This window comes from Mauremys reevesii, linkage group 8, assembly GCF_016161935.1.
Source record: "Mauremys reevesii isolate NIE-2019 linkage group 8, ASM1616193v1, whole genome shotgun sequence".
Lineage (NCBI taxonomy): Eukaryota > Metazoa > Chordata > Testudines > Geoemydidae > Mauremys > Mauremys reevesii.
In genome coordinates, this window is record NC_052630.1 from 7575050 (window position 1) to 7601486 (window position 26437).

The 26437-nt window shown below is 41.9% G+C and overlaps 1 protein-coding gene across 2 annotated transcripts; it reads right to left on the bottom strand.

The window, feature by feature from the left end:
* MAML1 (mastermind like transcriptional coactivator 1) lies at positions 1-26437 on the bottom strand. 2 transcript variants are annotated; one of them, XM_039484877.1, is made up of 5 exons: positions 25693-26437; positions 13956-15374; positions 9340-9600; positions 6701-6812; positions 1-3341 (listed from the first exon to the last, which is right to left on the bottom strand). In XM_039484877.1, exons 1-5 carry the CDS (start codon positions 26062-26064, stop codon positions 2353-2355), a joined length of 3153 nt encoding a protein of 1050 aa, XP_039340811.1. In that variant the 5' UTR covers positions 26065-26437; the 3' UTR covers positions 1-2352. The 2 variants fall into 2 exon arrangements, with proteins under 2 accessions (XP_039340811.1, XP_039340810.1); XM_039484876.1 differs by having other exon boundaries at positions 13956-15377.

The window sequence follows — 26437 nt, forward strand, 5'->3', positions numbered from 1 at the left end:
CAAAAAAGGTTAATAGGTTCAGAAGACTATTGTGAAATTTTTCTTGGCCCAATTTTTTGTTTAATGCAATATTAAAACCGATCTTACTAAAGTTTCCCCCGCCCCGCAATTGTTGATACCAGAGAAGTTAGGATTAGTAAATTTAAATCTCAGCTATTTTACCTAGAAAAATCTTAAAAACAGTGTCACTAATACCAGTGTCACTGGCACTTACTTCTCATTCAATGATCAACTCCCTATCTTACCTTGTTTTAAATAACCTACAAGGGATTTAATTTGCTTCAGTGGAGTTTCAATCTCTATCTATTCAATGGTGAAATCCACTGGTCAACATACAGCTATCAACAGCCTCTATATCATCCAAACTCTGTTTAACAGGGCATAATTAACTCACATTATGTAAATGAGTACGACAAAACTAGGTTCCTGTGTATTTGGACAGGGTTAAATTAAACTTATTAGTGTTAAAAGCAGTTTGTTTTTTAAAAAGTGCAAGTTGTCTGATAAATGAGCTGCAGAGACAGTAAAATATTTTCCTTCCTAGAATTCACTTTTATCCTTCACTCCTCCCTCACCCCCCCTCCAAAAAAAAATAAAAAAAGCTTAAAATCCCCCATGCTTCTGCAGTGCAGAAAGGCTCCTGAAGATACAAGTCTGTGTTGAAGGAAATCCTTTTAATCATAATGCTGGAAAATTTTAAGGAGCTTTACAAAAATGGAAAAAAGTTGGCCCACTATTTTTTTTTAAATGGGGCTTGGAGGGAAAGAGGTATTTGTGCAGCTAAAACAAAAAGTTTATTTCATTTTAAATTAAAAGTTAAGGCAAGGTGGTTTGTTGGTGAGAGGGGAATATTTGGTAGCAAGTAAGGACTTTAGAACATTGACTGCTCTCATTGCTTTTCGTACCCTGTGTGAGACTGACCCTAACACATCCGGGTGAGGGTGAACGGTCTCCGTGGGCTTCTGCTTCAAGTGAGATTAGAGAAGGCAATCCACCTGTTCACAGAAAGATTAACTAAATACTCCCTCCCTCCCCCCCAGTTTGTGAAAGTGGGAGATTTTCACATTGGAGCAACCTTGAAACAAGGTTAGTATTTTTCCAGGCTCCCTGTGCTATTACTTGCAGATATTTACATTTTAATAAGGACTTTACACTTCTCAGCCCAGTGCAGCTTTTATGCACTTGATCCTAAAGTGACAAAACCTTGTGCTTATGGCATTTCTGTATTTAGTTTTGGAGAAGACTGATCTCTCAAAGTCCACATTAGAAATACACTGCAGAAACAAACAGTAAAACAAGATGAGCTGTGATGGGGCAAAGCCCTCATTTAAACACAGCTACCTTTGGAAATGAGTTGTGATGAAACATGTGCAAATTAAATTGGTTTATGTTTATGTCGGATATATTTGAAAAGTTCTCCCATAAGTCCCTCTATAAACTGAGCAAGGTAAAAGCCAGGAACTCTGTGTCCCTCCAAAACAGAGTGCAAACTGGAACTTGGGAGTCCACAATTAGGGTGACCAGACAGCAAATGTGAAAAATTGGGACAGGGTGTGTGTGTGGGGGGGGTGTAATAGGAGCCTATATAAGAAACCCAAAAATCAGGACTGTCCCTATAAAAATCGGGACATCTGGTCACCCTATCCACAATCCATAAGGAAGTCACTAACCTAGGCCAGGTGGCCAGGTTTTAACACTTTCATATCACCAGCATTCAGAAAAATTTGCTGTAAATATTATTGTGAAATACCACTTGCTTGTTGAGAGTACAGGCACACACTTCACTGGTGGGGTAAAAGGACTGACTCAAAATAAAGAATGTTTTGCAAATGTACTGAGGTGCACATCCTCTCCTCTGGCAAAAATGAAGTAAAAAATTTGGTAGGGCAATACTGTAGCTAGTAGCATACCAAGCTGGGAACAATAATCAACTCAAGTATTAGCTGCAGGAGAATAAGCCCTAAGCACAAAATACTTGCAGTTTTATTTGCTTTCTTTCTGCACCATTGTTGTGGGTTTTTGTTTATTTTTAAATAATTAAAAACCTAAGTTTCAAAGCACTGCAAGTGAGATTTCTGAAGGGCTGACTTGGATGCACACAAATCTGCTTGACCTGTTCAAATGTGCTCCACAGATGCCACAAAAATAAACGCATGGTCATTGCAGACCTGCTTGATGCACTATTATGTGTCGAAGCCTGTTGGGAAGCAGCTCCAGTCCATTTCCCAACCATTTACCTCTAATGCCTGCAAGTCTCTTCAATGCCACAGGTTTTTGGTCCAAGTGTAGTTTATATTTCATGAAATTAAAAAAAAAAAAAAAAAAAGATGTAGAAAACCCTCAAGCCCCATTTTAATGATTTCCTAACAATTCATCCAAGTCATTCATCCATTCCTCTGAAGTCCTGTTTTTCAGCAAAGAGTCTATCAGGTCCGTGTCACCAGTCAAGCTCTGCAGTCCATTATTGCCTGATTGGCCACTGTAGGCAAAAGGCAGCTCCTGACTGGTTGTCCTCACTGAGTAACCTTGAGTACAGTGCAGATTGGCTCTATTGGGCAGTTGCTGATTTGGATTCTGGCCAAAAGCAGTCAGATCTGGAACGGCCTGGCTCATGCTAGGCAAAACTTGTTGCGAGGGTACCTGCTGTTGGGTAGGTGGGTTTGTCCTCTGCTGTGCACCTAAAGATGACAACAGCTGCCCAGAGACGGCAGAGTTCATGGAGGCCATTGATCTGCTGGTGCTTAGGCTTACCTGAGGCATCCCTGGAGCAAACTGCTGGTTGGCCATCTTTAGGTGAGTTTGCTGCATGTGGAAAGTGGAGCTGGCAGTAAATGACCCTAAGCCACCATTTCCTTGTGTCTGGTTATTTATATTAGGCATACCTTGGTGTTGCCAAGATGGATTTTGGGCACCAATAGCTGCTGGCACTCTTGCCATCTGTGGCTTGGCTATGGTTGGATTCAGTGCCCCCTTATTGTGCTGCTGAGAAATGCTTGGGTTTCCCAGGGTGCTCTGCCCATACCCAGCAGGAACAGGAGTGCCCTGACCCAAGCTGGGCTGCCTTTGCATCTGTAGTTGTCCGTTGGCACTTTGATTTGCATGCTGTGAAATCATTTGGGTCATACCAGATGTCATGCTGTACAGCCCCCCTCGCTGAATGTTTTGCATACTAGTGTACTGAGTCACACCTCGATCCTGCTGACTGGTGCCTGATTGGAGAGGAGGAACAGAGCTGTGTCCAGGTCCAATCTGAATCATGTTCTGGGTCTGAGAAAACATCCGTGGACTGCTGGAGTTGGACTGTCCTAAGTTACTTACCCCGGTCATGGCTGGAGACGACCCTGTAATACACAGTGATTATTTTCTTCGTTAACTATTTCAGTTTATCCAGACTGTCTAGACCTTTAGACGCTATTTCACATATATGTAGTAGACGCATTTAACATACATATACACACACACACAATGTAATATAGAACTTTCCCATTTATATCTTCCCCTGTAAAATCAGTCTTGTGGTATATCAGTAAAGAAGCTTCCAACTGCTGCCTCGTAAGTAAGGCTGAGAGTTGGACATGGATTTCGTGACTTTCTGTGACTTCTGCAGTGGCCAGTGCACCTGGCTCAGAGGCAGCTCAGACAGCCCCTGCACCAGTTGCACTAGGTGCTGCTGAGGCAGTCTCAGGCCACCATGCCCGCCGCCTAGCAGCTGCAGAGTTCGGGTGCGGGAGATGGCAGGGGGTTGAGGCACGGGATGGGGTAAGGCAGGCTGAGCGGCACTTACCTAGGAGGCTCCCCGGAAGCGGTGACATCCCCCTCACTCAGCTGAGGCAGCACAGGCACCAGGCAGCACATGCTATGCTGCCCCACCCAAGCGGGGCTTTGCAGCCCCCCCGCCGCTGAACTGTGACCAATGGGAGCTGCGAGGACAGTGCCTGTAGGCGGAGGCAGCCACACCTCTGCCTAGCAGCTGAGCGAGGGGGATGTCGCCACTTCCAGGGAGCCTCCCACATAAGCACTGGCCAGAGCCCGCCTCACCCCATCCCGTGCCCCAACCCCCTGCTCTTTCCACACCCAAACTCTGCTGCTGGAGGGAGGTGGGGGATGCTGAGGCACGGAGCCAGGTAGGGAGCGTGTGCCAGGCCACCCCAGCACCAGCTGGGGTCCAGGGCTGCGCTCTGCACCCCCCCACCCAAAGTTTTAGTCAGGGGTATTTTTAGTAAAAGTCATGGACCGGTCACAGGCCATGAATTTTTGTTTAATGCCCATGACCTGTCCATGACTTTTACTAAAAATACCCCTGACTAAAATGTAGCCTTACCCAGAAATCAGTGCTCGCTACTGATCAACATGCACAGGTGAGATTATAACAGATCAGCAGCAATTTGAATGCCACTTCTTTTGGAGAAAGCAGAAACCAAGATCACAAGAGCCAGATTTTTAAAGGTGTTTAGGCTCCTAAAAATGCAAGACAGATGCCTAGTTTTCAAAAGCACTTAGGAATCTAACACTTGTTGAAATCAATTGGAGTTATGCATCAAGGTGCGTTTGAAAATCTAACTAGGAGCCTATTTGCATCTTTAGGCTCCTAAAGACCTTTAAAAACCTGACTTCAAGTGCCTATTGCAGGGCTAATGAGATAAAGATCTAGGTCCTTCACATCAGAGTTCATGTCTGTGAAAGTGCTCTGAACTGGGAAAAGAGGGTCAACATGCTGAAATATAGCATCAGGCTGAGAAGGAGGGCAGACTCTCCAACTTGTTCATCTAGAGTGGATGCAAATAATTTAACTCATTAGGCTATATGCCAAATCATCTCTTTTACTGATAATACATCTGCTTTATCTGTTTCAGTTTGAATGTTAGGACTTTCAAACCAGATAATGCATCTATTTTCAGTTGAGTTCCTTTTGGATTTTCATATTGAAGCATTCACTATGCATCAACACACAAGACTGATATAAGCATGATGAATCACAGGAATAAGCAATATGCTCAGTAAACTACCAAGAAGGTGGCTCCTTTTTAACTCTACTTAAAAGCATTTATGCAGAACAACAGCTCCCTCTCCCCCAGTTAGAGTCCAAATGATATAAAGAGACAAGAGGAATAAATAAGAAAAAGTGTACAGAAAATAATTCCTAGAAATAGTTCCAATGCATTTTCTGCAATGAGATATAAAAGGAGTCCCAAGTCCCTCTTTCAAACTTGTTAAACTGAGGCAGCCACTCTTACCTGAAAAGCTGGGGGTGAATGTTTTGAATTCAAGATAAGTGCAAAAATTTGCTGGTTTGAATGGTAAGGCTTTCAAAGCATTAAACAAGTTATAGTATATTCACTGATAAAACAAGAAGTTCAGAAGTGGAGAAAGTTTGTTTTTTGCAATGCTTATAAGCAAAGAGGAGGTACATATGCCTGGATGCAACAGTGATAAAATAACTATAGTTAACATGCCTATAGGATAGTTAAAAACACCATTGGTTCTATGCAGTAACTCTTGCAAATTGTTACACGCTCAGTATTTCTAACTGATCTATCACTGCATTTCTGGTGGTAGTGGTGGGGAGAAATAAGTACTGCAATGCTCAGACTGAGGGACAATACTCACCATCTATCCTACATACCAATCTGTTATAGATGTAAAGCATTTCCTCTCTTATGCCTGTATCAACTTACTTCTGTTAAGTATCTTGAGGAATTAATTGCCTGGCCACAGAAGCCACATTTCATATCACTGACTAAGATGTTGCATGTTACCATCCATCAGCATTATTAATATAATGGTATCTTGTTTATATTTCCACATTAAGATGTTGCCCTTCGATGGGGATATTGGAGGTGAGTGGAGAGCAGAGTAGGAGGAGGAAGGAAATTAGCTATTTTTTTAAGTTCTTTTACCTCCAGAGAAAGTGAGTGGACCAATACCTGTAGACTTAGTTATACTCAAAGCAGTTTCTTGCCCCAATGCAGGGGAAGCCTCTTTTTGGTACAAAAAGATGGGTGGTTACTGGCTTCCAATGTTTTCACATCAGTTATGTTATTCCACCTGACTAGTAATTACACCTTCTTGCTACCAGCATTAGTACGCTAACAGATGTAGCGAGTTCCACCCCTTAACCCCCACAAATAAATGCAGACCCGCACCCTAAAATGCAGAGGATCAGAGTTTACGTTCCTCACTCAAATCAACAGGGATAAGAGTGCTGTGGACGCAAAACAGTCAGGCTCTTTAGTGGGGAAAAAGGTTCTTGTGTTTTTCTTATGCAGCCCCGGGATGAATATAGGGAGTGATGTCGTTCAGCTTCAGAAAGAGCTGTAACCTTCATGTATTGGAGGCAAGGTAACTATAATTTGGGGTCTCTGCAGGAAGAGGAAGCTGCCCTTGGGAAAATGTAAAGACATTTAAAAATTTTCATGCCATCCCTTATCCAAGCATTACAGACTTATTCCTAGAGATGGTATTAAAGAGTTGGATACTTAAGTTGTCATAAAAACATTCAATTAATGTATGTGGGATAGACAGTTTTATTAAATAGCAACTGAAGTCAGAGTATATATCAAAAAAATTTAAAGAGTGCCAAAGAAGGTAACAAAAAATATTAACGAGTTATGAAGTCTGGGGACTTTGCTCCTTGGGAATAAAGGTAGGGGGTCTTCCATCTCTTTTCACCATTATTAATTCAAATCTCATGTTTGTTTACCTGTGAACTGTCCAACCTGCTGCTGGTAAGGGTTCTGTGCCTGATCTTGGTATTGAGGGGGTGGTCGGGTCAGGTGCCGCTGGAGCTGCTGCTCTTGTTGGTGCCGCTTTTCCTATGAAAGGTTCAATACAAGAGTTAGGGAAAAAAAAGAATCAACACTGAATTTAAAGTGTGACTTCAAAGCTATCTATGCTTTGTTCAGAGGTCTGACAACTATGGGGGCTTTAATAGTGTTATATAGCCAACCCAGAAGAATACTCTCTTTTTACAGGGGTCAAGTGCAGTAATTTTTATTTAAAAAAGAGAGGAAGGGACAGGAGGGCAGATTAGTAAACAGTGGTTGACAGACTTCTGACACACTCAGGAAAAAAAAGTGCACCAACTGAAAGCCAAGATGACAGAAACATGCATCAGAGGTTGATGCAATGTACATCTAAATGCTCTCAGATGCTAGGAAAACTGGAATGTCAGCCTTTCAAACACATGCCTATTCAGTAAATAGGCCTGAAGAGCTTTGTGTAAACTCAACCCCCCCCCCCCTACAAAAGTTGGTCCAATAAAAGATATTACCTCACCCACCCTCTGCCTCTCTAATATTCAGTAAATAGCCATTTTCAGTAACATTTCTGAAAACACTACAGGGAAAAAATGCACTTTTACACAACTTCCCCCACTATCAATACGTCTCATTTTAAGGGGGCCCCGCAAAACAGAAAAGTGAATTTTCTTATTTTTATTATGCATCAAGAAGACTGAAAGGTTGTTTTAAAAGATTTTTCCTGCCTCTGCCTATCCCAGTTTTCCTAAAAGACCATGAAACCTACTAGTTCTCTAGCTATGACAGAGAACCCATACCAGTAATGTTAACTCAGCTGGAGGAAAGCTCTCCATTAAAGAGTCAACAACCCTGCCTCTTCAATTTGGTGGAGAAAGCTCCCAAGCCATCTAACAAATCCACCAGCAAAAGCAGGGAACCAAGAGTTGGCATTCAGGGAAAGTTGGGTGGGAGGGAGGAATGAAAGGTATTAAAAAAGTCCTTTCAGGCTCTCTTTGAAGATCATAAACCCAAAGGGGCGCTGACACGGTCAGAGGCACATTTGAGAGTAAGCACCGCTGGTCTTTCTTCTGGGGATTGGTCTTGAATGGCCATGGAATTCTGAGAGACAGTCTCTAGGAGAGAATGATGTAAATTGTAGTCCCAGATCCTGCAACTGCCAGGCTATACTAAAAAGCTACCCCTGGCTCCGAAGCTGAGAGCCGGAGTGAGGCCTACAGGAAAGGAAGAAAAAAAGACTCACATCGAGAGGTAAGCATTTGAAGGAAAGGCCTTCAGAGCAATACAGCAAGGGTATAGGGCTAAGGCCTGTAGTTGGGCTGTATAAGTAGGAGCATTGTCAGCAGATGGAGGGACGTAATCATTCCCCTCTATTTGGCATTGGTGAGGCCTCATCTGGAGTATTGAGCCCAGTTTTGTGTCCCACACGACAAGAAGGATGTGGAAAAATTAGAAAGAGTCCAGCGGAGGGCAACAAAAGTGATTAGGGGGCTGGAGCACATGACTTATGAGGAGAGGCTGAGGGAACCGGGATTATTTAGTCTGCAGAAGAGAAGAATGAGAGGGGATTTGATAGCTGCTTTCAACTACCTGAAAGGGGGTTTCAAAGAGGATGGATCAGTGGTACCAGATGACAGAACAAGGAACAAGGGTCTCAAAGTTACAGTGGGGGAGGCTTAAGTTGGATATTAGGAAAAACTTTCACTAGGAGGGTGGTGAAGCACTAGAATAGGTTACCTAGGGAGGTGGTGGAATCTCCTTCCTTAGAGGTTTTTAAAGTCAGGCTTGACAAAGCCCTGGCTGGGATGATTTAGTTGGGAGATTGGTCCTGCTTTGAGCAGGGGGTTGGACTATATCACCTCCTGAGGTCCCTTCCAACCCTGATATTCTATGATTCTATGTATGCTTATTTAGGGGCTAGACTGCCTGTGATGGAGAAAAACTCTTCAAGCTGTGTGCCAATGTGGGAATACGGCACCAATATTAAGTGCAGTAGAGACTTTACAGCTGCTCTAAGCTGATGGGAGAGAGCTCTCCCGTTGGCTTAACTACTTCCATATTAGGAAAGATGAAAAAGACTGGGACTTTTCAGCTTGGAAAAGAGATGACTAAGAGGGGATATGATATAGGTCTATAAAATTCTGAATGGTATGGAGAAAGTGAATATGGAAGTGTTATTTACCCCTTAACACAACACCAGAACCAGGGGTCACCCAAAGAAATTAATAGGCAGCAGGTTTAACACAAAAGGAAGAACTACTTCATACAACGCAGTCAACTTGGGAACCTCGTTCCAGGCGATGTTGTGAAGATAAACTAAAACTGCTCTCAAAAAAGAATTAGATAAGTTCATAGAGAATAACTATCAATGGCTATTAGCCAAGATGATCAGGTATGCAATTTCATATGCTGGGTGTCCTATGCCTACACTGGCCAAGGCTGAGAATGGACAACAGGGGACAGATAACTCAATAATTACACTGTTCTTTTAATTCCCTCTGAAACATCTGTCATTGGCCACTGTCAGAAGACAGGATACTGGGCTAGACAGACCATTGGTCTGACCCAGTATGGCAGTTCTTACCTGTTCTGCTAGGAGTTGTTGCTGCCTCTGCCCTATTAGGAACTGCTGCTTCTGTTGCTCCATCAGCAAATGCTTTTGTTGCTGCTTCTGCTGGTCCAGTAACATCTGGTGTTGTTTCATTACCACTGCTTGCTGCTGATTGCTGAGATAGGCTGCGTTGTTATGGTTACCTGCCATGGAAACACTGGAAGGCTGAGCACTGACACCAGGGCCTGGGACAGAAACGGGAACACGAGGAACACTGGGAGAAGGGTTTTGATCCTGCAGAATATAAATAACATCAGTTATAAGAGTGACTTGGGTACTAATGAATCTACAAGTGCTATATGAACATATTCAGGTCAGCAAGATCATCACTCATGACAAATCACTACATAACTAGAGAATGGCAAAGTGTTTTTATTACTTTCTCTCTTACAGGACATCATATCAAAATATCCCTAAGAAAACAGACACTTGGCAAGCCATATCCATTTTTGTGTTTTCACAGTCTAATAAAATTCAGTGTAAAAATTGTGTAAAACAAATCTAGCAAAATAATTTTAATTCTCAATAAAGAAAGCTTCAGATTAACTCATGACAATGCCTGGGAAACAAAAAGAAACACAAGGTGGCCAAGGAAAAATGTGTATCAAGGGCCATATATGAATAAAGTGATTAGAGGACGATCTGGAACTACACAACATTCATGGAAGGAGACTGCAGTGTCAATTTTATTTACAACACTTCCCCCATGCCTCACGCACATGAATGGCCCTATGTATGCTTCTACACAGCTAGGAGCACACTGCCAGGTATTAATAGGAGGGTGTGTGTGGGGGGGGAAATCCACAAATCACCCCTCTGACATCCTGCTACTATCCAGGTAGCGGACTAATTATTAATCTTTATTCAATCCTCCAGAAGTTCAGTGTTGTTTTCAAAAGCATGTTGTAAACCATTAAGTACAATATGCATCTGGGCTCTCAAAACCTTCTTTTGAAGTGAAGAAACATTTTGAACTGTACCCCCATTAAGGTTATTTGGGAAATGTATTATAGGCAGAGATTAATTCAATTTAATAAACTACCAGGAACTATAGCATGTGATTAAGCAATACAAGATACCAATTCTGCAAGAATTTATACGTTATTAGTTCCACTGAATTCTACAGCACTATTCATGTAAGCATTTGCATTCTCCACTAAGCCCCTGATTCTGCAGATAGCCTTTCAAGTATAATCCTCTCCCTACCATAGGCTTTTGCTTCCTTGATTAGGCTTCATACATCTTATTCATTCAACATTAATTACTCGCAGCATACCACAACTAGTGTGAAGTACACAAACTTTTTACATTTACTGGAGTGGCAGCATTTCAAATGAAGACTGCATAAAGCAAATTTGAGATACATTCTATTTGAATGTGAAATTATACCTAGTAGATGCCAACACAAATATTACAGGAATCCTGCTTCTTTCAATTTATGATTGTACAGACGAGTCTCATCTTACGCACATTTAACATGCGCGAATTCAGCTTTGCGCGGTCAGCAAAAACAAAAATGAGAAAAACAACAATTTTAATACTGTACCTGGATTTTTTTTTTACAACATGCGGGTGATTCCGCCCATTACACTCAATGTAATTTTGACTATACGCGATTTTCACTTTATGCGCTGACAGCGGAATGTAACCCCAGCATAAGATAAGACTAACAATAATTCAGTTATACAGGTGAAACAGATAGTTGGGGGTATTTGGGGTGAGGTGGGGGGTTAAAAACCAAAACGTATAGTCCAAAAGCATGATTTTTAATGTCCTGAACCATTAGACAATCTCTAGAAGAGTTGACAAAAAAAACCCACAGACTAACAATACAGAGAGAAGTTTGGGTCTTTAGTTTAGCATCCAATATTTACTGTTTGATATTCTTGTATTTTCTCCATGTAGCTGAAAACTGCAGTGTGAAACTCTGCTCTTTTAGGAGTAAGAGACTTGAATAAACATAAGTGCTACCTATAAAATAGCAACAATATCAGAGAAGACAAATACTAAGTCTGCTTTGACAGTTTTACAGGTAACCACATCAAAAGTCTTATTTGCAGTTCCTATGGTTACCTTCAGACATCTTGCAACCCCAGCTTTAATCTTGACCATATTTTTCACACTTTTTTTTTTAAATTAAAGTGTCAGATACTGGGGTGTGGAGTCAGCTCCTCTACTACCAAGTTAATCAGATACTGTGAACCAAAAGTAATTGATATTGCACTGTATAAGGGCTGGTCTACACAAACTTGCAGCAAATTAACTAGATCTGTTTTAATTAACGTCTTTTGTTATTTCAATGCACACTCATGTGTGGAACTGCCTGGAGTCAAACATGAAAAAAAAACTGGAATGATGCCTTCTTTATGCTTCATAAAAAGCAAAGTAGCTCTACTTTACAAAAAAAAATTCTGCTTGGTCTTTACCTTAGAATAGGGGTGTGCAAACTTTGTGGCCCGAGGGCCACATCTGGGTATAGAAATTGTATGGTGAGCCATGAATGCTCATGAAATTGGGGTCTGGGAGGGGGTGAGGGCTCTGGCTGGGGGTGCAGGCTTCAGGGTGGGGCCAGAAGTTAGGAGTTCAGGGTGTGGGAGGGGGCTCCGGGCTGGGACCGAAGGGTTCAGAGGGTGGGATCAAGGCTGGGGCAAGGGGTTGAGATGGGGGGGGCGGCGGCTCAGGGCAGCCCTTACCTCAATCGGCTCCTGAAAGCAGTGGCAAGTCCTTTCTCCGGCTCCTACGCAGAGGTGCAGCCAGGTGGCTCTGCTGTGCACTGCCCCATCCGCAGGCACTGCCCCCGCAGCTCCCAGCTGGAGGAGGGAAATACTGCTGCCTCCAGGAGCTGTGCGAAGCCCAGACCCCGCTCCCTAGCAGAAATTCGAGGGCTGGATCCAAACAGCCGGCTGGCCGAATCTGGCCTGCAGGCTGTAGTTTGCCCACCCCTGCCTTAGAAGCATTAAATCATGTCTTTCCTGTTTTTTGATTGAGGTAATCTTGAAGAACCATATTACTGGAATAAGAGCTCTAACAGCCTTTAGCTGGAGGGACAGGCTTACATTTTTTTAAAAGATCTTTTCTCTCAACTGTTCCACAAGCATGTGTGTTCTAGGTATTAAACACTACAGTTTTAAATATTCTGACAAGTCACCCTTAATTGCACAGATTTATATTTGTGATACCATTTGTGTATTTGTATCCTATTAGTTCTATAGTCTTCCAGGAATAACAGGGTAGACAAGACATGAGTTTTTAACATAAAACAAGCACTACAAGTCTTTTGGGGAAAAAAGCATTAGTACACTGTAAAGCAAAAGCGGACAGTAACTAATTTTTTTCCTTTGCAGGTCACCTTTTATTCTGCATATTGTATTCCTGGGGGAATTCTGCACCAAACAATTAAAAATTCTGTGCACAATATTTTAAAATTCTGCATATTTTATTTGTCAAAACACTATATAATCATGGCAGTTTCAGTTATTTTGGTAACTTATTTCAAAATATCTGTCAGCAATTATGTCTAGCAACACATACACACAAAAATTCCCCCAGGATTAGAGAGTTAAAGAAACCCCCTAAAACAACCCAGTTCCTGGTTCTTCCCCCTCCCTCAGACACCTGCACCCCCTCCCTTCCCCAGAGCCCAGCCACTGGGCACCCCCCAACCTGAGACACTCATACCCCTTCACATCAGAGCCCAGGGATTTAGAGGGAGAAACAGCATGATGCTGGGTCCCAGGTTTGTATGGAGTTTCCTGCATGGTGCCTTCTTCCAGCTCCTCCTCCTGCAGCAACATCATCTATTTGAGAGCTGGGTGCTCTGCTGGGTCCAGCAACCCCTAGTGGCAACCAGCAGCTCTGCAGCCCATATTTGCAAGGGAAAAAGGAAATTCTGTGCACAACATTAATTCTGTGCAAATTCTGCATTGCATATTGGTACAGAATTCTCCCAAGAGTAAAACTGCCTCACGTAGACAAATGTTACCACTGTCAATTTCCACCGGGGAGCTGGGGGGAAAATATGAACCTCTCCAACAGGTGAGATTTAAGATAACCAACCCTGAGATTTCACTTAAAACACAGCCCATTTGTTCTCCCAATGGCCCCCAACTGCTCATATGAGCCACAACACCCTCAGAAGTCAAGAATATCCAGAAGGAAACAGACCTAAGGTCTTTAAACAAGTCATCCGAGACATTGATTGAAAAGAAAAGTAAGGTTTCTTTGAGAATTATTTTTAAGTTTTAAACAAGAAATTTTAGATAAATGTTTACAAAGTTTTCAAGTATCTTTACAGATAGTGACTTTTATATTAAGGAATTTGGTTCCCACATGGTGTATTAAGTTGGAAATATATCTTACCAGCCTAGCTATTAGTATTAACTATTAGACACTATACTCAATGAAAATTTGGTTATTTCTAGATGGTTTTTCCTTGGTCACGTCTTGGTTTTGCTTGCTTTAGAATGGAAAATTACGATATTCAGTGAACTGTATTTCCAAATAATTGCAACTAATAATTGGATCTAGTCCTACCCACCCAGCACTCCAAGATCTGTTACTTCACAATGGTAACAGTCCTGAACATTTACCTGGCTGTGTGGTACTAGAGGTCTGTAGGCAATATTTCCAGACTTCTGCTTCATCAGGAACATCCCATTTTGTTCTTCACTCATATGAGGCAGTGGCGGTTGCTGGCGCTGCTGAAGATATGCCAACATAGGTGTCTTGTTCTGGCCAGGTACTGTAACTCCTTGCTCACACTCTGCTTTGTAATGGGAAAGGGGTTTTGTGTTGCCATAATCTAGCATGGAGCCTTGGCTATTTACAGGGTTCTGGTTCAGGCTGTTTGACTGATGACTCAACATATTCACATGGTAATTGCCTCCGTTCCTGGGAGAACTCTTATTTGCCATACTAGGAATTATGAGTTTCTGGTTATTGAAGTCCTGTTGGTAAACTGAAGGGCTGGTGGGATTGTCCATTGTGTAGGGGACACCCAGTGGACTATGAGAAGGTCCAGATTGCTGCCAGCTGGATATCTGACTGGTTTGGTGGACTTGTGAAGCCTGCTGCTGGTTCTGCAACATCTGATCTCTCTTCTGCTTAGCAGCTATCTGTTGAAGTTGGTGAGCAGAGGACATTTCTTTGGCATTTCCTGTGCCCTGTCCAGATAATAATACATTGGGTAGAGGCCTCTGCACATTTTGAGACTGGTTTGATGCCTGCATCATAGACTGGTTAGGATTTTCAGTCACTGGCTGACTGGAAGACTGGAACATAGTCTGAGAGCCCCCAACTGCTGGAGAAGCAGCACTAACAGGTACAGAGGAGGCTCCAATGAATGTTGGACCTGAAGAAGTGGATCTGACTTGTGGAGACCCCATCTGCTGTTCCTGTTCAAAGGCTGCTGGGGAAAATTCAGTCTTTATGTTAATGTCTTGTGGCAATGGAGTTTGTGCAGCTGAATTTGAAGAATCTGCATCCTTCTTCTCCTCAAAGTCTTCATTAAATAGATCCTTCATGTCTTCATCAGGCACTGATCTATTAAGTTCATCAATGAGCTCCTTCCATTCCTGCTCATTAAGATTAAGATCAGGCATCAAGTTGTTCTGAGATATAGAACCACCTGCTCCAGCAATCATACAAGGAAGGTCATCCACAGGCTCTTGCTTGAGCTCTTTGTTCAAACCCAAAGGAAATGAGTCATCAGCATCACTACGCCCGTTCAGCTGAAGGTTAGAATCTGGAAGACACTTTTTACTGATGCTGTCCAGTCCCATTGAACGTTTTCCATTGAGCTGTAAGGTATCTCCACCGGAAGATTTCTTGTCAAGTTGATGGAGTGGGGATAAAGGAGGTACGCCATTGGAGGGGCCACTTACCCCACCAAGACCATCCTCATGACGTAATTTCTTGGACACAGAAAACATATCCCCATACCCATTCTGTTGATCTCCATTCTGAGGGGAAGCAGCACTATCAAGTTTTCTTTTCACCGTCTCATGGAGCTGCTGGGGAAAAAAAAAAAACCATTTTAAATGTTTTAGTTTTATATGTTTCACTACAATATGACCATCATCTCCTATCATATCAACAGCTATTCCAGCTCTTTCTAGCCTCAAACATCCAAAGGCTAAAGTTTCTACTATAATGGCACACTTCATAATGAGTGAATGTTTCTGAACCAAGGGATTTTACTCAGCACTTCAGGATATGCTGAACAACAACAACTCTTGAACACAAGAGCAGCCTACAAAAATGGAAGACAGGTCTTTCCTCTGCCATGAGCAAGCTCTTTTGCAAGCCATCTTCCTATGGAAACCTTCAGCTCAAGATAGATTAGGCCTTTAAAATGGTCTTAAATCATAACTTCCTGCTTTAAACGGAAGCAAAAAAAGCTACAGAATCTAAAACCTACAGACAATAGAGGGAAAAAAGTGTATAGAAATTATTAAACCTTTCCCTCTTCAGAAATCTAACATATCGATGCAAGGTTTTTTTTGCAGGGTTTTTTTTTTTTTTTGGATGAGATGTTATATAGATAACTTTAAGAGATAAGTATTTGGGGTCAGAGAAGGTCTGGCTATGCTATAAGCCCTTTATATAGTGGCCTCATTTATATGTTAAGGTAAATAGCTCATCAATGTAAATTCTTTGTACACAAATCATTGTTTTGTGCAAACACTGACCCCTCTATAAATACCTTTATGATTCACGCTTATCTAAAAGTGATTCAAAGCACACTGATCAGTGTTCCTATGTCACATTGGGATGAATTTGAGTGACATTTTCTTCCCAAAGTATTTAATTGCCTAGCATACATACTACCACCATGGATAAACCAAACAGCTTATTGCTAACCCTATACAGTTAGCTTGCCTCACCAGACTGTACATGCAGGTTCTCTGATTTCATAGTGCCATCTAGAAGCAAGTAGAGGGAACAGCATCAGATCTAGTCAGCCTTGTCATTACAAAAGCTTGGGATCCTTCATTTATCTTATCTCCTCTGACAGCACTCAATCTATAACTTGCTACCAATGACGCTAAACAAGGCTTGAAGGGTGAACAGGAATCTTTCCCAGCAAATGTCAGAAACAGAGCTTAATTTAAAAAGATAAATGCCATCTACATTGGGATATTATATGCAAACTCCCAGTGTAAACACACTGCAACAACAGAGCGCTGTGTATTTGGAGCAGGGCGGCTTCTGCTATCACCTCCTCATCTGGGATGCCGAGGACCCCTACACACTGCCTTAAGTAAGGATGGCTGCAGAATCCTCACAAGATGCATCAGCCATACAACAGCTCTCTGATATGGTAGAAAAAAAGCCTGTCTTTTTTTTTAAATACACTAAATGGAGCCTCCCTACCCAGTCCTCTCTTTCATGTTCTTGAGTGGGATAAGCCCAGATAAAGAGGAGGGAAACCTCAGTCTCGCACCACTCAAGCAGAGTCAGTAAAAATGGATTGGGGGGGGGGGACATATACACTGATTTAGGGATAGCAACTTTAGTTAATATATCAAAATGGTAGCAAAGTATCAATTGATTTTAGAAGGGAACATTGATTATTTTGATGTCTGCATGGGTGGGGTGGGCTATATTTTAATTTGAAGCACAGAATTCAACTAGCAGGAGACCAGGATCTTCCAGCCCTAGCCTGGGAATGGTTGGAAGAGGTATCTGACCACTGGGAGACTAGGCACAAATGGAGGATGAACATGAGATACTGGTGTATTTTGGCTTGAAGAGTAGGCTTACAGCTTAGGCTAGGAAGTGTTGGGTAAATTTTTCAAGCCTTGGCTATAAAGGAAAAAAAAAAACATACATTTGATAAAAATCTGGGTTTGTTTTTTAAGAAAATGTTGCTGGCTCTGCATTATTTATTTATTTTTAATTAATTGACCAAGCAGCACAGTACAGATGCAATATTCGCCTTTCAGCACGTTTCCTATTGTTTAGTCAGTTTCCCAACTGGGATAATTGAAGCACAAGGTGGTTGAGTAACTTGCCCACAGTCACATAGTGAGTCAATGGCTCAGATCAAAAATAGGATCCTCCTTTGCTTTAAACCATTAGACAACACTCCCTCAATACTCACATGCAGGTAGCTCTAGAAAGAGCTGAAACCCAAAAGCGGTGATTGAACTTTTAATACAGAACATATTATTCCTACGGTTAGAGCAAATTCTTATGTTAAGAACATATACCTTACATCTTTCTTAGTATCTCCTCAAACTTTAGAAACTTCCCATTCATTTGAAAGCACACTGGTATTAAAATTATTTTGTTAGTGCTCAGATATCTGACCACAAAAAGTAACAATTTGATCATGGAGACAGCCCAAGAAAAAACACTATCACCTCAAGCTGTACTTGCATCTTCGCTCCAAAGTGGAGCGAATTCAAAAACAAAAACTTACCTTTCATAAAATTACTAAGTGTGTGTATGTGAGGTAAGTTGATTTTTAAGAATTCATTAAGATACACCTTGCTTAGCCTCATCAAAGTCAGAGGACATTCTAAAGACATCTGGGCCTGTATGCAGCATCCTGTACAGATGCTGCAGAAAAAATTGCCTACATATTTGTTATTGTTGACATCAATGCACAAAGTTTAAGCCTAAGAGAGATCTGTGAGCAAGACACTGGGTTTGGGCTTATATACAAGCTATTAACTGACTTCATCTTCTTGCTGGTTTATTTTTTACTTCTAAAAAAACCAAGAGTGCATTTGGATACGTGGATTTCCCCAATGGCAAAACATAACTACAAAAGTTTCCAACAGCCAAAATCCTTTTTTCCTGTATGTCAATATTTGTGCCTTTGAAGATTAAAAGTAGTAATGGAACCCAAAGTCCTCCCAATTCGTAAAGTTGGGTAGTTGCCTTGCAGATTACCCCACAAAATAAAAGTGAGTATCCCTTTCTGAAGGGAAGACTAAACAAAATTTTCCACATATCAGTTCTTGGCTTCTGCCGAGTAGAAAAATGATATGTTTGCCAAATCAAAGTACAGTGACAAGACCTATACTTCTTGGGTGCAGTTCCAAGTACAGCCAGTTCACAAAATCCTGGCAGCTGTGAGTTATGAGTCAGTCAACAAACTCCATGAACAATCAGCAGCCCAATCAAAGAGATCTTGAAGCAAGAAAATCCTGTTCTACTATGATGAAAGCACAAAAGGAAGAGAAACACTGTTTAGGTATGTTGGCCATTGTCATCATGTTAAGTGCAGTGGCCTTTTGGCATGCTGCTCTTGCTAGTTGTTCATAGCACAAATCAATCCATTTAATCCAGTGATCCCCAAACTGAGGCACACCTCCCTATGGAGGAACAGAGGAATATATTTTGGGGGGTGGGGGCAAAAAGACAGGCAGCAGGGCCTGGCCAGCCCCCACAGGGAGTAGGGGAGGAGTGCCACCCAGCTCTGGCCCCAGCCACAGTTCCACTCCCAAGCCAGTTCTGCCCTCATTCCTTCTCCTCCCCCAGCTCCACCTTCAGCCCAAGCGCCTCTGCTGAGCCAACTGTGTTGTAACAGAGGGGGTGTATGGACGGATTCCATTACTGGTAAGTCGGGGGGTGGGGGGGAAAAAAACACACAACAGGAAAAGTTTGGGCACCACTGATTTAAATAAATCAATAAAACAAATTTGAGCCAGCGTTTTCCCATTCACATGAGATCAGCGTTGGATTTCCAAGTCTGATTTCTCTCCCTCCCAAAGCTGGAAGCATTGAAGCAGCATCATATTCAGGGCCTTAGGGAAAGAAGAGTCAAAATACTGTGCTGCAGACCTTTAAATTGACTTAGGCCTTACCTACAATGGCATTTTTGTACCACTGCAAGCAAGTCACTTTACACACTAGTGTGCTGCATCTATATTAGGAGTTTGCACCAAGGCTGCAACCTCACTGCCAAAAGGAAAAGCATGGACCGGTTAGCTTCAATGAAGCAAAGCTCATCATGCCCTCCTTACTAGGAAAGTAGACTACCAGGATATAATAATGCCTTCAGGGGAATAGTGATCATAAACTAATCGAGAAATCTAATAAGGAGAACTCAGGACTCCAGAAGTGGGAAGAGTTGGAAACCCAGCCATTACACATCCATCTGCAGAGATCAAATCTTTAAAACAGCATTACTTATAGTGAGGAGAAAAAAAGATTCTCTTCTGGCTTTAACTATTTCACATACTATTGTTGGAAGTGTCACATCAGGTTATTTAGCAAAAAGATTTAAGAAAAATACTCTTTCTTCAGTTTACCTTGCACACTTGATAGTATTTTCCATATATACTCAGTTTCCTGTTTGTCCACGTCTCTTACAGCAACAAGGAAAAAGCATTTTTTAAAATAGAAAAATATGTTATTGCAAAAGTCACAAAAATCAGCAGAGACCCAGGGTAGTACCTGACTTAATCGTTATTTGAAACTGTTTAGATTTCAAATTGGCATCCCTTATGTAGATCAGCTTTACATCAACATTACTAAGTTGGAGACTAGAAATAAAAAGTGTGGCTCTCACATTTAACAGTAATTTCAAAATAGTAGTGACAGTCTCCTTATCTAACTATAATAGATATTAAAGGGACAGTCAAATCCTATTTTTGAAAATTCTGTACTTTGTTATACTATCTTGAGTATTATAACTTGAAGGTTAATACAAATTTGGTTTTTTGATGTTTATTTTGTGTATCTGATATGCGTATAGTCAGCAATCCTAAAAGTTGTACTGATCTAGAAAATATAACACAATGTAATTTTCTCCAAAATCAAAAAGTTAGTAATAAACACTGATTTCTTAGAGCATGCTTATCTCCGTGTGCCAAACCATGATTACGAGCAACTGATGACAAATATTTTTAGAAGTATTACTATTTTAGTACTGCCTACAAGCTCCAGCTGAGATAAGTCTCACTGTGCTAGGCCCTGTACAAACACAGAAGACAGTCCCTGTCTGCCTGGACAATGGCTGAATCTCACTCAAGGGCTAACCTTGTGAGGTGGAAATAGATGCATTATATGAGGTCATGGTCTGGGAGTAAATACAGAGTATTTTAAATGATTTTCTTATTAATACTATACATTAGGAATTTCTCTACTCACTTTGATGACTGAAATATAAACAGCTTTTATAACTATGTTCTGCTTCTTTCAAGAAAAGCATTTTATTACCAAATCTGTTCCCATACCCTAGAATGCTCACCAGGCTGTCAGAGAACCACAACAATGGACTAATTTTAATTTGACTTTTACTTTCATTCCAAAAAATGTGTGTGTTTGGGAGGCAGCTTAGTTTGGGAGGCAGCTATAGTGAAGACAAACAGCTACAGATGTGCATGTATAAAAATGTAAGCACCTGTATTATTCACAATAGGCAGCTTCTGCTACAGGAACTGTTCTGCTGAATCAAAACTGCTATGCTTTAAGCAGCAATGCTAGGTTCTCCACCTAAGTTGAACTTCAGCAGCACTGATCACTCCCAGTTCTTTACAGTTTAGGAAACACCACTGCAGGCCTTAGCAATCCAATAAAAAAAAAAGTGTTAAGCACACTGCAATAACTTGTGCCAAGAAAAAGCAGACAAAAAACCTGCTTGAGTTGTTTGGCAACAAACTATCAGACTTGTCAGCAGATGATGGCAATGGTGTAATTATGGTGAGACGGCACTACACTGCTATAGTAGAGTATTGCAAAATTATTCATATTTTGCTATTTTGGGGCCGAAAAGTAGTTAAAAAACCATTTCTGACATCCACACACAGCTAATGCCTCCTCCTCCCGTCATCCCCTGCGCGCCCCCCAGCTCAAAAAAAAAAAAAAAAGGTTTCAAATAAGTTTAATTGCAACACTAGGAACCCTTGCAAATCCAATCCAAACAATACTTCATTTATTTTCTGCTACTACTCTAGATCTTAAAGTCAGGACACAGGTACAGTTTTCCCCACTTTCTTTTACTTTGTGTCAATCTTTTACTTCCTGGACAACCCACTGCCATAGGAGCAGGTAAAATGTACTTTGTTGTGGGCAGAAAAACACCCTCAAAAACAGACTGTGGTAATTTGCAGGAAAACAATCTCTTGGTTTGTCAAATAGAATTTCAGCAATGTAAAGCAAGTTTTTCTTTTTTTTAAATAAAGGTTTTAATATTTAAATTTAAGGGATAGAAAGATTTGATGTCCATTATAACAGGAGTTAAAGGTTTGGGTTTTTTTTTTTTTTACATGTTTAAGCAAGATTTATTTCATTATTTTGTGGTAAAAACTGTGTCTGAATTCTGTTTATTTATATATACACAATATATTAACTGACCTTTCTGGGGCTTGTTGTTTGTAGTAGCATGGGGGAATCTGTCCCTCTTGAAGAACTTAAGGTTTTTGCAGGCGAGAGTGGGATAAAAATGCAAGAAACAATGCAGGAGCGGGTACTGCAGGACAGGACAGGAGTGGGATTAAAAAAAATAATCCCACACAGGCTCTAATCTAGGACACCTTTATTTCACTGGGGTTAAACAGAGCAAAGAGGTAATTTTCAGTGTAATAACATCTCTTCACATCAGACCCAACTAACTGCTCAGCTGCTAAAGACTAATATTGTGTGGACTTAAGATTGAAGAAGAATCTTTCCCCATTACAGACAACCAAACTGAGCTTTCCTGGCCACTGTAGAAATACCATTCTAGGTTTTGAGGCAAGACTAGAAAAAGTGAATCACCTATACAACAGCTGTTCATGGATGAAAGCAAGTCATAAGAAATGTGTAATCAGGTCTGTTTAGTGCTGGTTGGTCTCCTGGCTAGGAGAGCACAACATGAAAATCCAAATCTTTGAATTCTTCCGAATCCTATATCAGAAAGAGACTTCCTAATAGTGAGCTTTTGAGTCTATGTTAAAGTCTTTCTAGGGAAATGGAAGGACCCCCACACTCACACTATGGACATTTACAAGGAAGTTTACCTTAAAGCACTGGAAGAAACTGAAAGCAGCAGTCCTAGACTGGAAATTAGGAAAAGAGGAGGTGTGCTATATGACCTATAAGTCTTTTTTTTTTCTAATGTTAATCTTTTGTTTCAGAAACATTGACATGAGGGACACCCAGTTATCCAAATACTAACACTTGCCTTCATAAGGCAGAAAATAGTTAAGACTGAAATGGAAATCTGACATTTCTATATAAAGAACATTTTAAAACCTTAAAAATAGCCTCACATTAAGGAAAAGAGGAAACTAAGCATTGTTTCCTTTTTTTTTTTTTTTTTAAACTGGAGGACAAGCTTAGGTAGCACACACCCTCAACTAGAAGTATTTCAGTGTCACAGCATATTCATCCTGGCAAACAAAGGATTAAAGTGACCCACACTTCTGTTTATGCCCCAAGATTGTTTTAGACCCTGAAGCCAGACAAAGAAATAACTATCAGACAAAGCACTTGATTTCTAACATGCCATGTGGGGATCACCACCACATAAAATGCCAAAAAAGAAATGAAGGTGCTCCCCTTGCACTAGTCTGAACTGCTATCGAGTACACACAGCACCTCGGAATTCACAAGCAACTAAATACAGTTGTTTAGCATCTGATGACCTATAATGAAAGGACATTTCTGTACAGCTTGGCAGCTCACCTGCATTTTTATTACAAGTGGCTTAAAAAAAAAAGAAAACAAAAAAAAGACCAACATCAGTGTTTCATTAGCTTTAAATGAAAGTAGCACTATACAGAGCAAAGCCTATATGGATCTCTTTCAAAAAAGTTCCATGTAACTCAGCAGCAGCATTGGCTGGTGTATTACCTGGTTAATGGCTTAACTAACATTATTTTGAAAGGAACATGCCAAGATATTTTAAAACAAAATAATTCTGTTGTGAAAACACAGGTTTAGTGAACATTTCAGACAATACTCCATCCCCTCCCACCACAGCATGCTCAGTTTTGATATTTGTTACCTGACTGTTGGTGGTGAAACATCAGGATCTGGGTTAAAGTAGTACAGACTACACCAAAGAACTGAAATAAGCAACATACAAAGAGGGATTTTTTTTAGCTGAATTACTAAGTGATCCAACTTTATAACCAAGTAACAAGATGAAGCAGCAGCAGCAATTTATCTTAGTCATGTATACTAGGAAAGAAACAACAGGTCAGCACAAGAAACAGTCATTCATACACTAAAGGCCTCCTCTGTTGTGTAAATCAACAGTTGGAGGCAGCTTCCTGTACAAGAAGGGCTTCCCTAGACGCGCAGTGCACTTCAAAACCACACTGTTCTTGGGGAATTTAGAGTCCTCATTATGATGCAAGCTAATAAGATGAAATCCACATACAGAGCAACTTAAAATAAATGCCAGCAGTGATTCAAGACATTCTTTCAGAGGTTCAGTATGAAGAAGTGTGCTTACCGTCTAAGCAAGTGGATTCAGTGTGTTAATCTATATTATCTAATGAACTGAACGAGCCACAAGTGTGAATCCCTAAAGTCCAGATGCAAAGCAAGCAGAAGCCTGAATTTTATGATCAACAAAACAGGCATTTAAATCCTGGGTTCCACCACAAATCTTCATTCAAGACCCAGCCTGCTAAGCAAAGTCTCCCTGAAGTGATATAGATATTCTCATTAGGAAAGTACAAATTGTTCCTTCTTTCAAGGATTTTTCTCCTTTTCTATTGTGTGAAGTTTTTGACTCAGTCATAAGGATTTTTTCCTTCAGAAGGGGACAAGGATCCAAAGGAATCATCAGAAAGACATGTGTCCCACCACTTAAGAGATAAGAGAAGTGATTCACTCAAGTGATACTTGTCGTTCACATTACAACCATGAAAAATGCAAGTTTGTAATCCTAGTCATACTAAAGGCTAATTCATTGTGACTGATTCTTCTTGTCTTATGTAGTCATATATTCCCGTACACAGTGAACATAAAATGCTACCATTGGTGCGACTAGACATTTCTGATTTAATAGTATTTTACATCCTTTTTTCACTTAGACAAGTTATTATACAGTGTAAAAAAAAGTGGCAAATCATGCCCTCTTTTTCTATCTAGATTTGATCAGTGCTCAGGAAACCAAACAAACTACACTGCATTCCACAACTTCAGTGTGAGCTGCATAACACAAAAGGTAGTTAGTTTTAAATAAATAAATAAAAGCATTAAGCATCTCACTGATACATCCAACATGCCAGATTTTACCCTTGGAGAATTCACTTCCAAATCCCAAATGCAAGTTAAAGACAACTTTGTGACTACTACTTTTGGCTGTGACTTGAATCAAATATCTGTAAATGGGTCCTAGTGAATATTCCTCCAAGACAATTATCTTACATAAAAATGTGACGTTAAATATGTATATAACTGGAAAGGTGCTCGATTAATACCAAGAGGCATCTTGAAAGGAGCTCAGTATAATAGTTTTATGATGGACTTTGGGAAACAGTTTAGAAACTTTACTTTTCTATGAAGACAGTGGGTCACTTTTTAAAATGTGTTCTGCTACACTGCATTTCCCTGCTCCTGAGCCATATCATATAGACCACTTTAAAGAACCCAGAACAAATTAAACACCTATACTGATGCACATAAAACATTATTTTACAGTACATATTCACAACCAGTAGTGCTAGTGAGAAGAAAGGTTATCTTTTTGAAAATCAAGCCGTTTTTAAATGGGTGGAGAGTGATCAGTGTATTGGTCAATTAGTTCACATCCAGCAGAAAAAGTGGCAAATCATCAGCTGCCTTTCTAGCACCACTTCACTATAGTTCTTTGCAGTGTGGTGTAGTATTAATGGATGTTACTATTCTGAAAAGCAGAAAACTTCTAGTTAGTAAGAACTGTCTTTACCAACCAACTAGAACCACCGACTAATTCCTGACAGCATCGATCTCCCTTCTTGTTCATTTCCAAACAAACAGAACTATGAAAACAGTCACAGAACAAGTAATACCCGGTTGCTCCTGCAGAGACAACTGAGAGTCAATTTGTCAGAACATAAATAGCCAGGCTACATGGAGCACAATTCTAAGCTACTAAAACATCTGTGATTGTTCTAAATGGAAGTTACCCCTGTCCCTCCCATATCCGTTGCTGGCCGCTTCTGCATGTGTAGTCAATGCAGGAGGATGGCAGTCGCCCCGTTTTAGTATGGGCCGCACTGGGACCTAACCATGTAACACTCCCTCCTGCCAGTATGGGCCACGATCCCAACTCTAGAAGGGTTGGAGGGCTCCTCTCCTACACCAGCCTGGACGGGGAAGTAGCTGTGCCAGCTGGGCACTGTCTCACCCAGCACGACCTCGGGGCCCACTCAGGAACGAGCGGCTCCTTACCGCGATCAGGGTACTGCTGCGGCCGTGCTGCTCGCTACTCGCGGCGTCAGTGTCGAGGCCGTTGGCTCCAGTCCTGTCGGCGTTGCCCGCAACCACAGCAGCAGGAGGAGGAGGAGGGGCAGGCGGCGGCGGCGCCGGGGGAGGCTGGCGGTGTTTCCCGGCCCGCTTGGCCTTGGCCTGCAGGCAGCGCTGGTGCAAAGCGAAGGTTTGTTGGCGCTCCAGCTCCAGGCGCTCTGGGGACACGGCCTGGTAGCGGGACTCGCAGGCGCTGTGGTGCCGCCGGCACAGCTCTATGCGCCGGCGGAGCCGCTCCATCACCGCGCTGTGCCGCGGCACCACGAACTCCGCCATGGGGCAGGGGGGCAGCACCATGGGCCGGGGACCGAGGGGGCCGCCGCCGTTCACCGGCTCCTCACGCCGACCCCACCATGGCCAGGACACCGACACGGGAGAGACCGGGGTTCCCCTCGGACCCTACCCAGGCAGCCCTCAGGCCTCGCCCCCTCCCACCCGGGTTCCCCTCAGGCCTCGCCCACCCCCCACTTCCTTCTCCCTCGGGTCCGGCCCGACTCCGTTCCCCGCACCCTACTTCCTCCTTCGGCCCGCTACCGCTCCCTCCGCCCCAGTGCTGCCCGGCCGGAGCCCGCTCCGCTTCCCCTCAGGCGCGGCGGCCGCCTCGCTCAGGCCCAAACCCCCGACTCCCCATTGTTAGCTGCGCGGCCGCCATCTTGAAATTGCTTTTCCC

What these genes read in the sequence shown, in the direction of transcription:
- MAML1 (XM_039484876.1), bottom strand. Translation starts at nt 26,064, where the DNA reads ATGGTGCTGCCCCCCTGCCCCATGGCGGAGTTCGTGGTGCCGCGGCAC. An exon ending in AACAACTCCTAGCAGAACAG is followed by an intron (nt 6,813 to 9,339) that starts GTAAGAACTGCC and finishes AACCTTTCATAG; the next exon opens with GAAAAGCGGCACCAACAAGA. An exon ending in GCAGGTTGGACAGTTCACAG is followed by an intron (nt 3,342 to 6,700) that starts GTAAACAAACAT and finishes TGTGTATTACAG; the next exon opens with GGTCGTCTCCAGCCATGACC.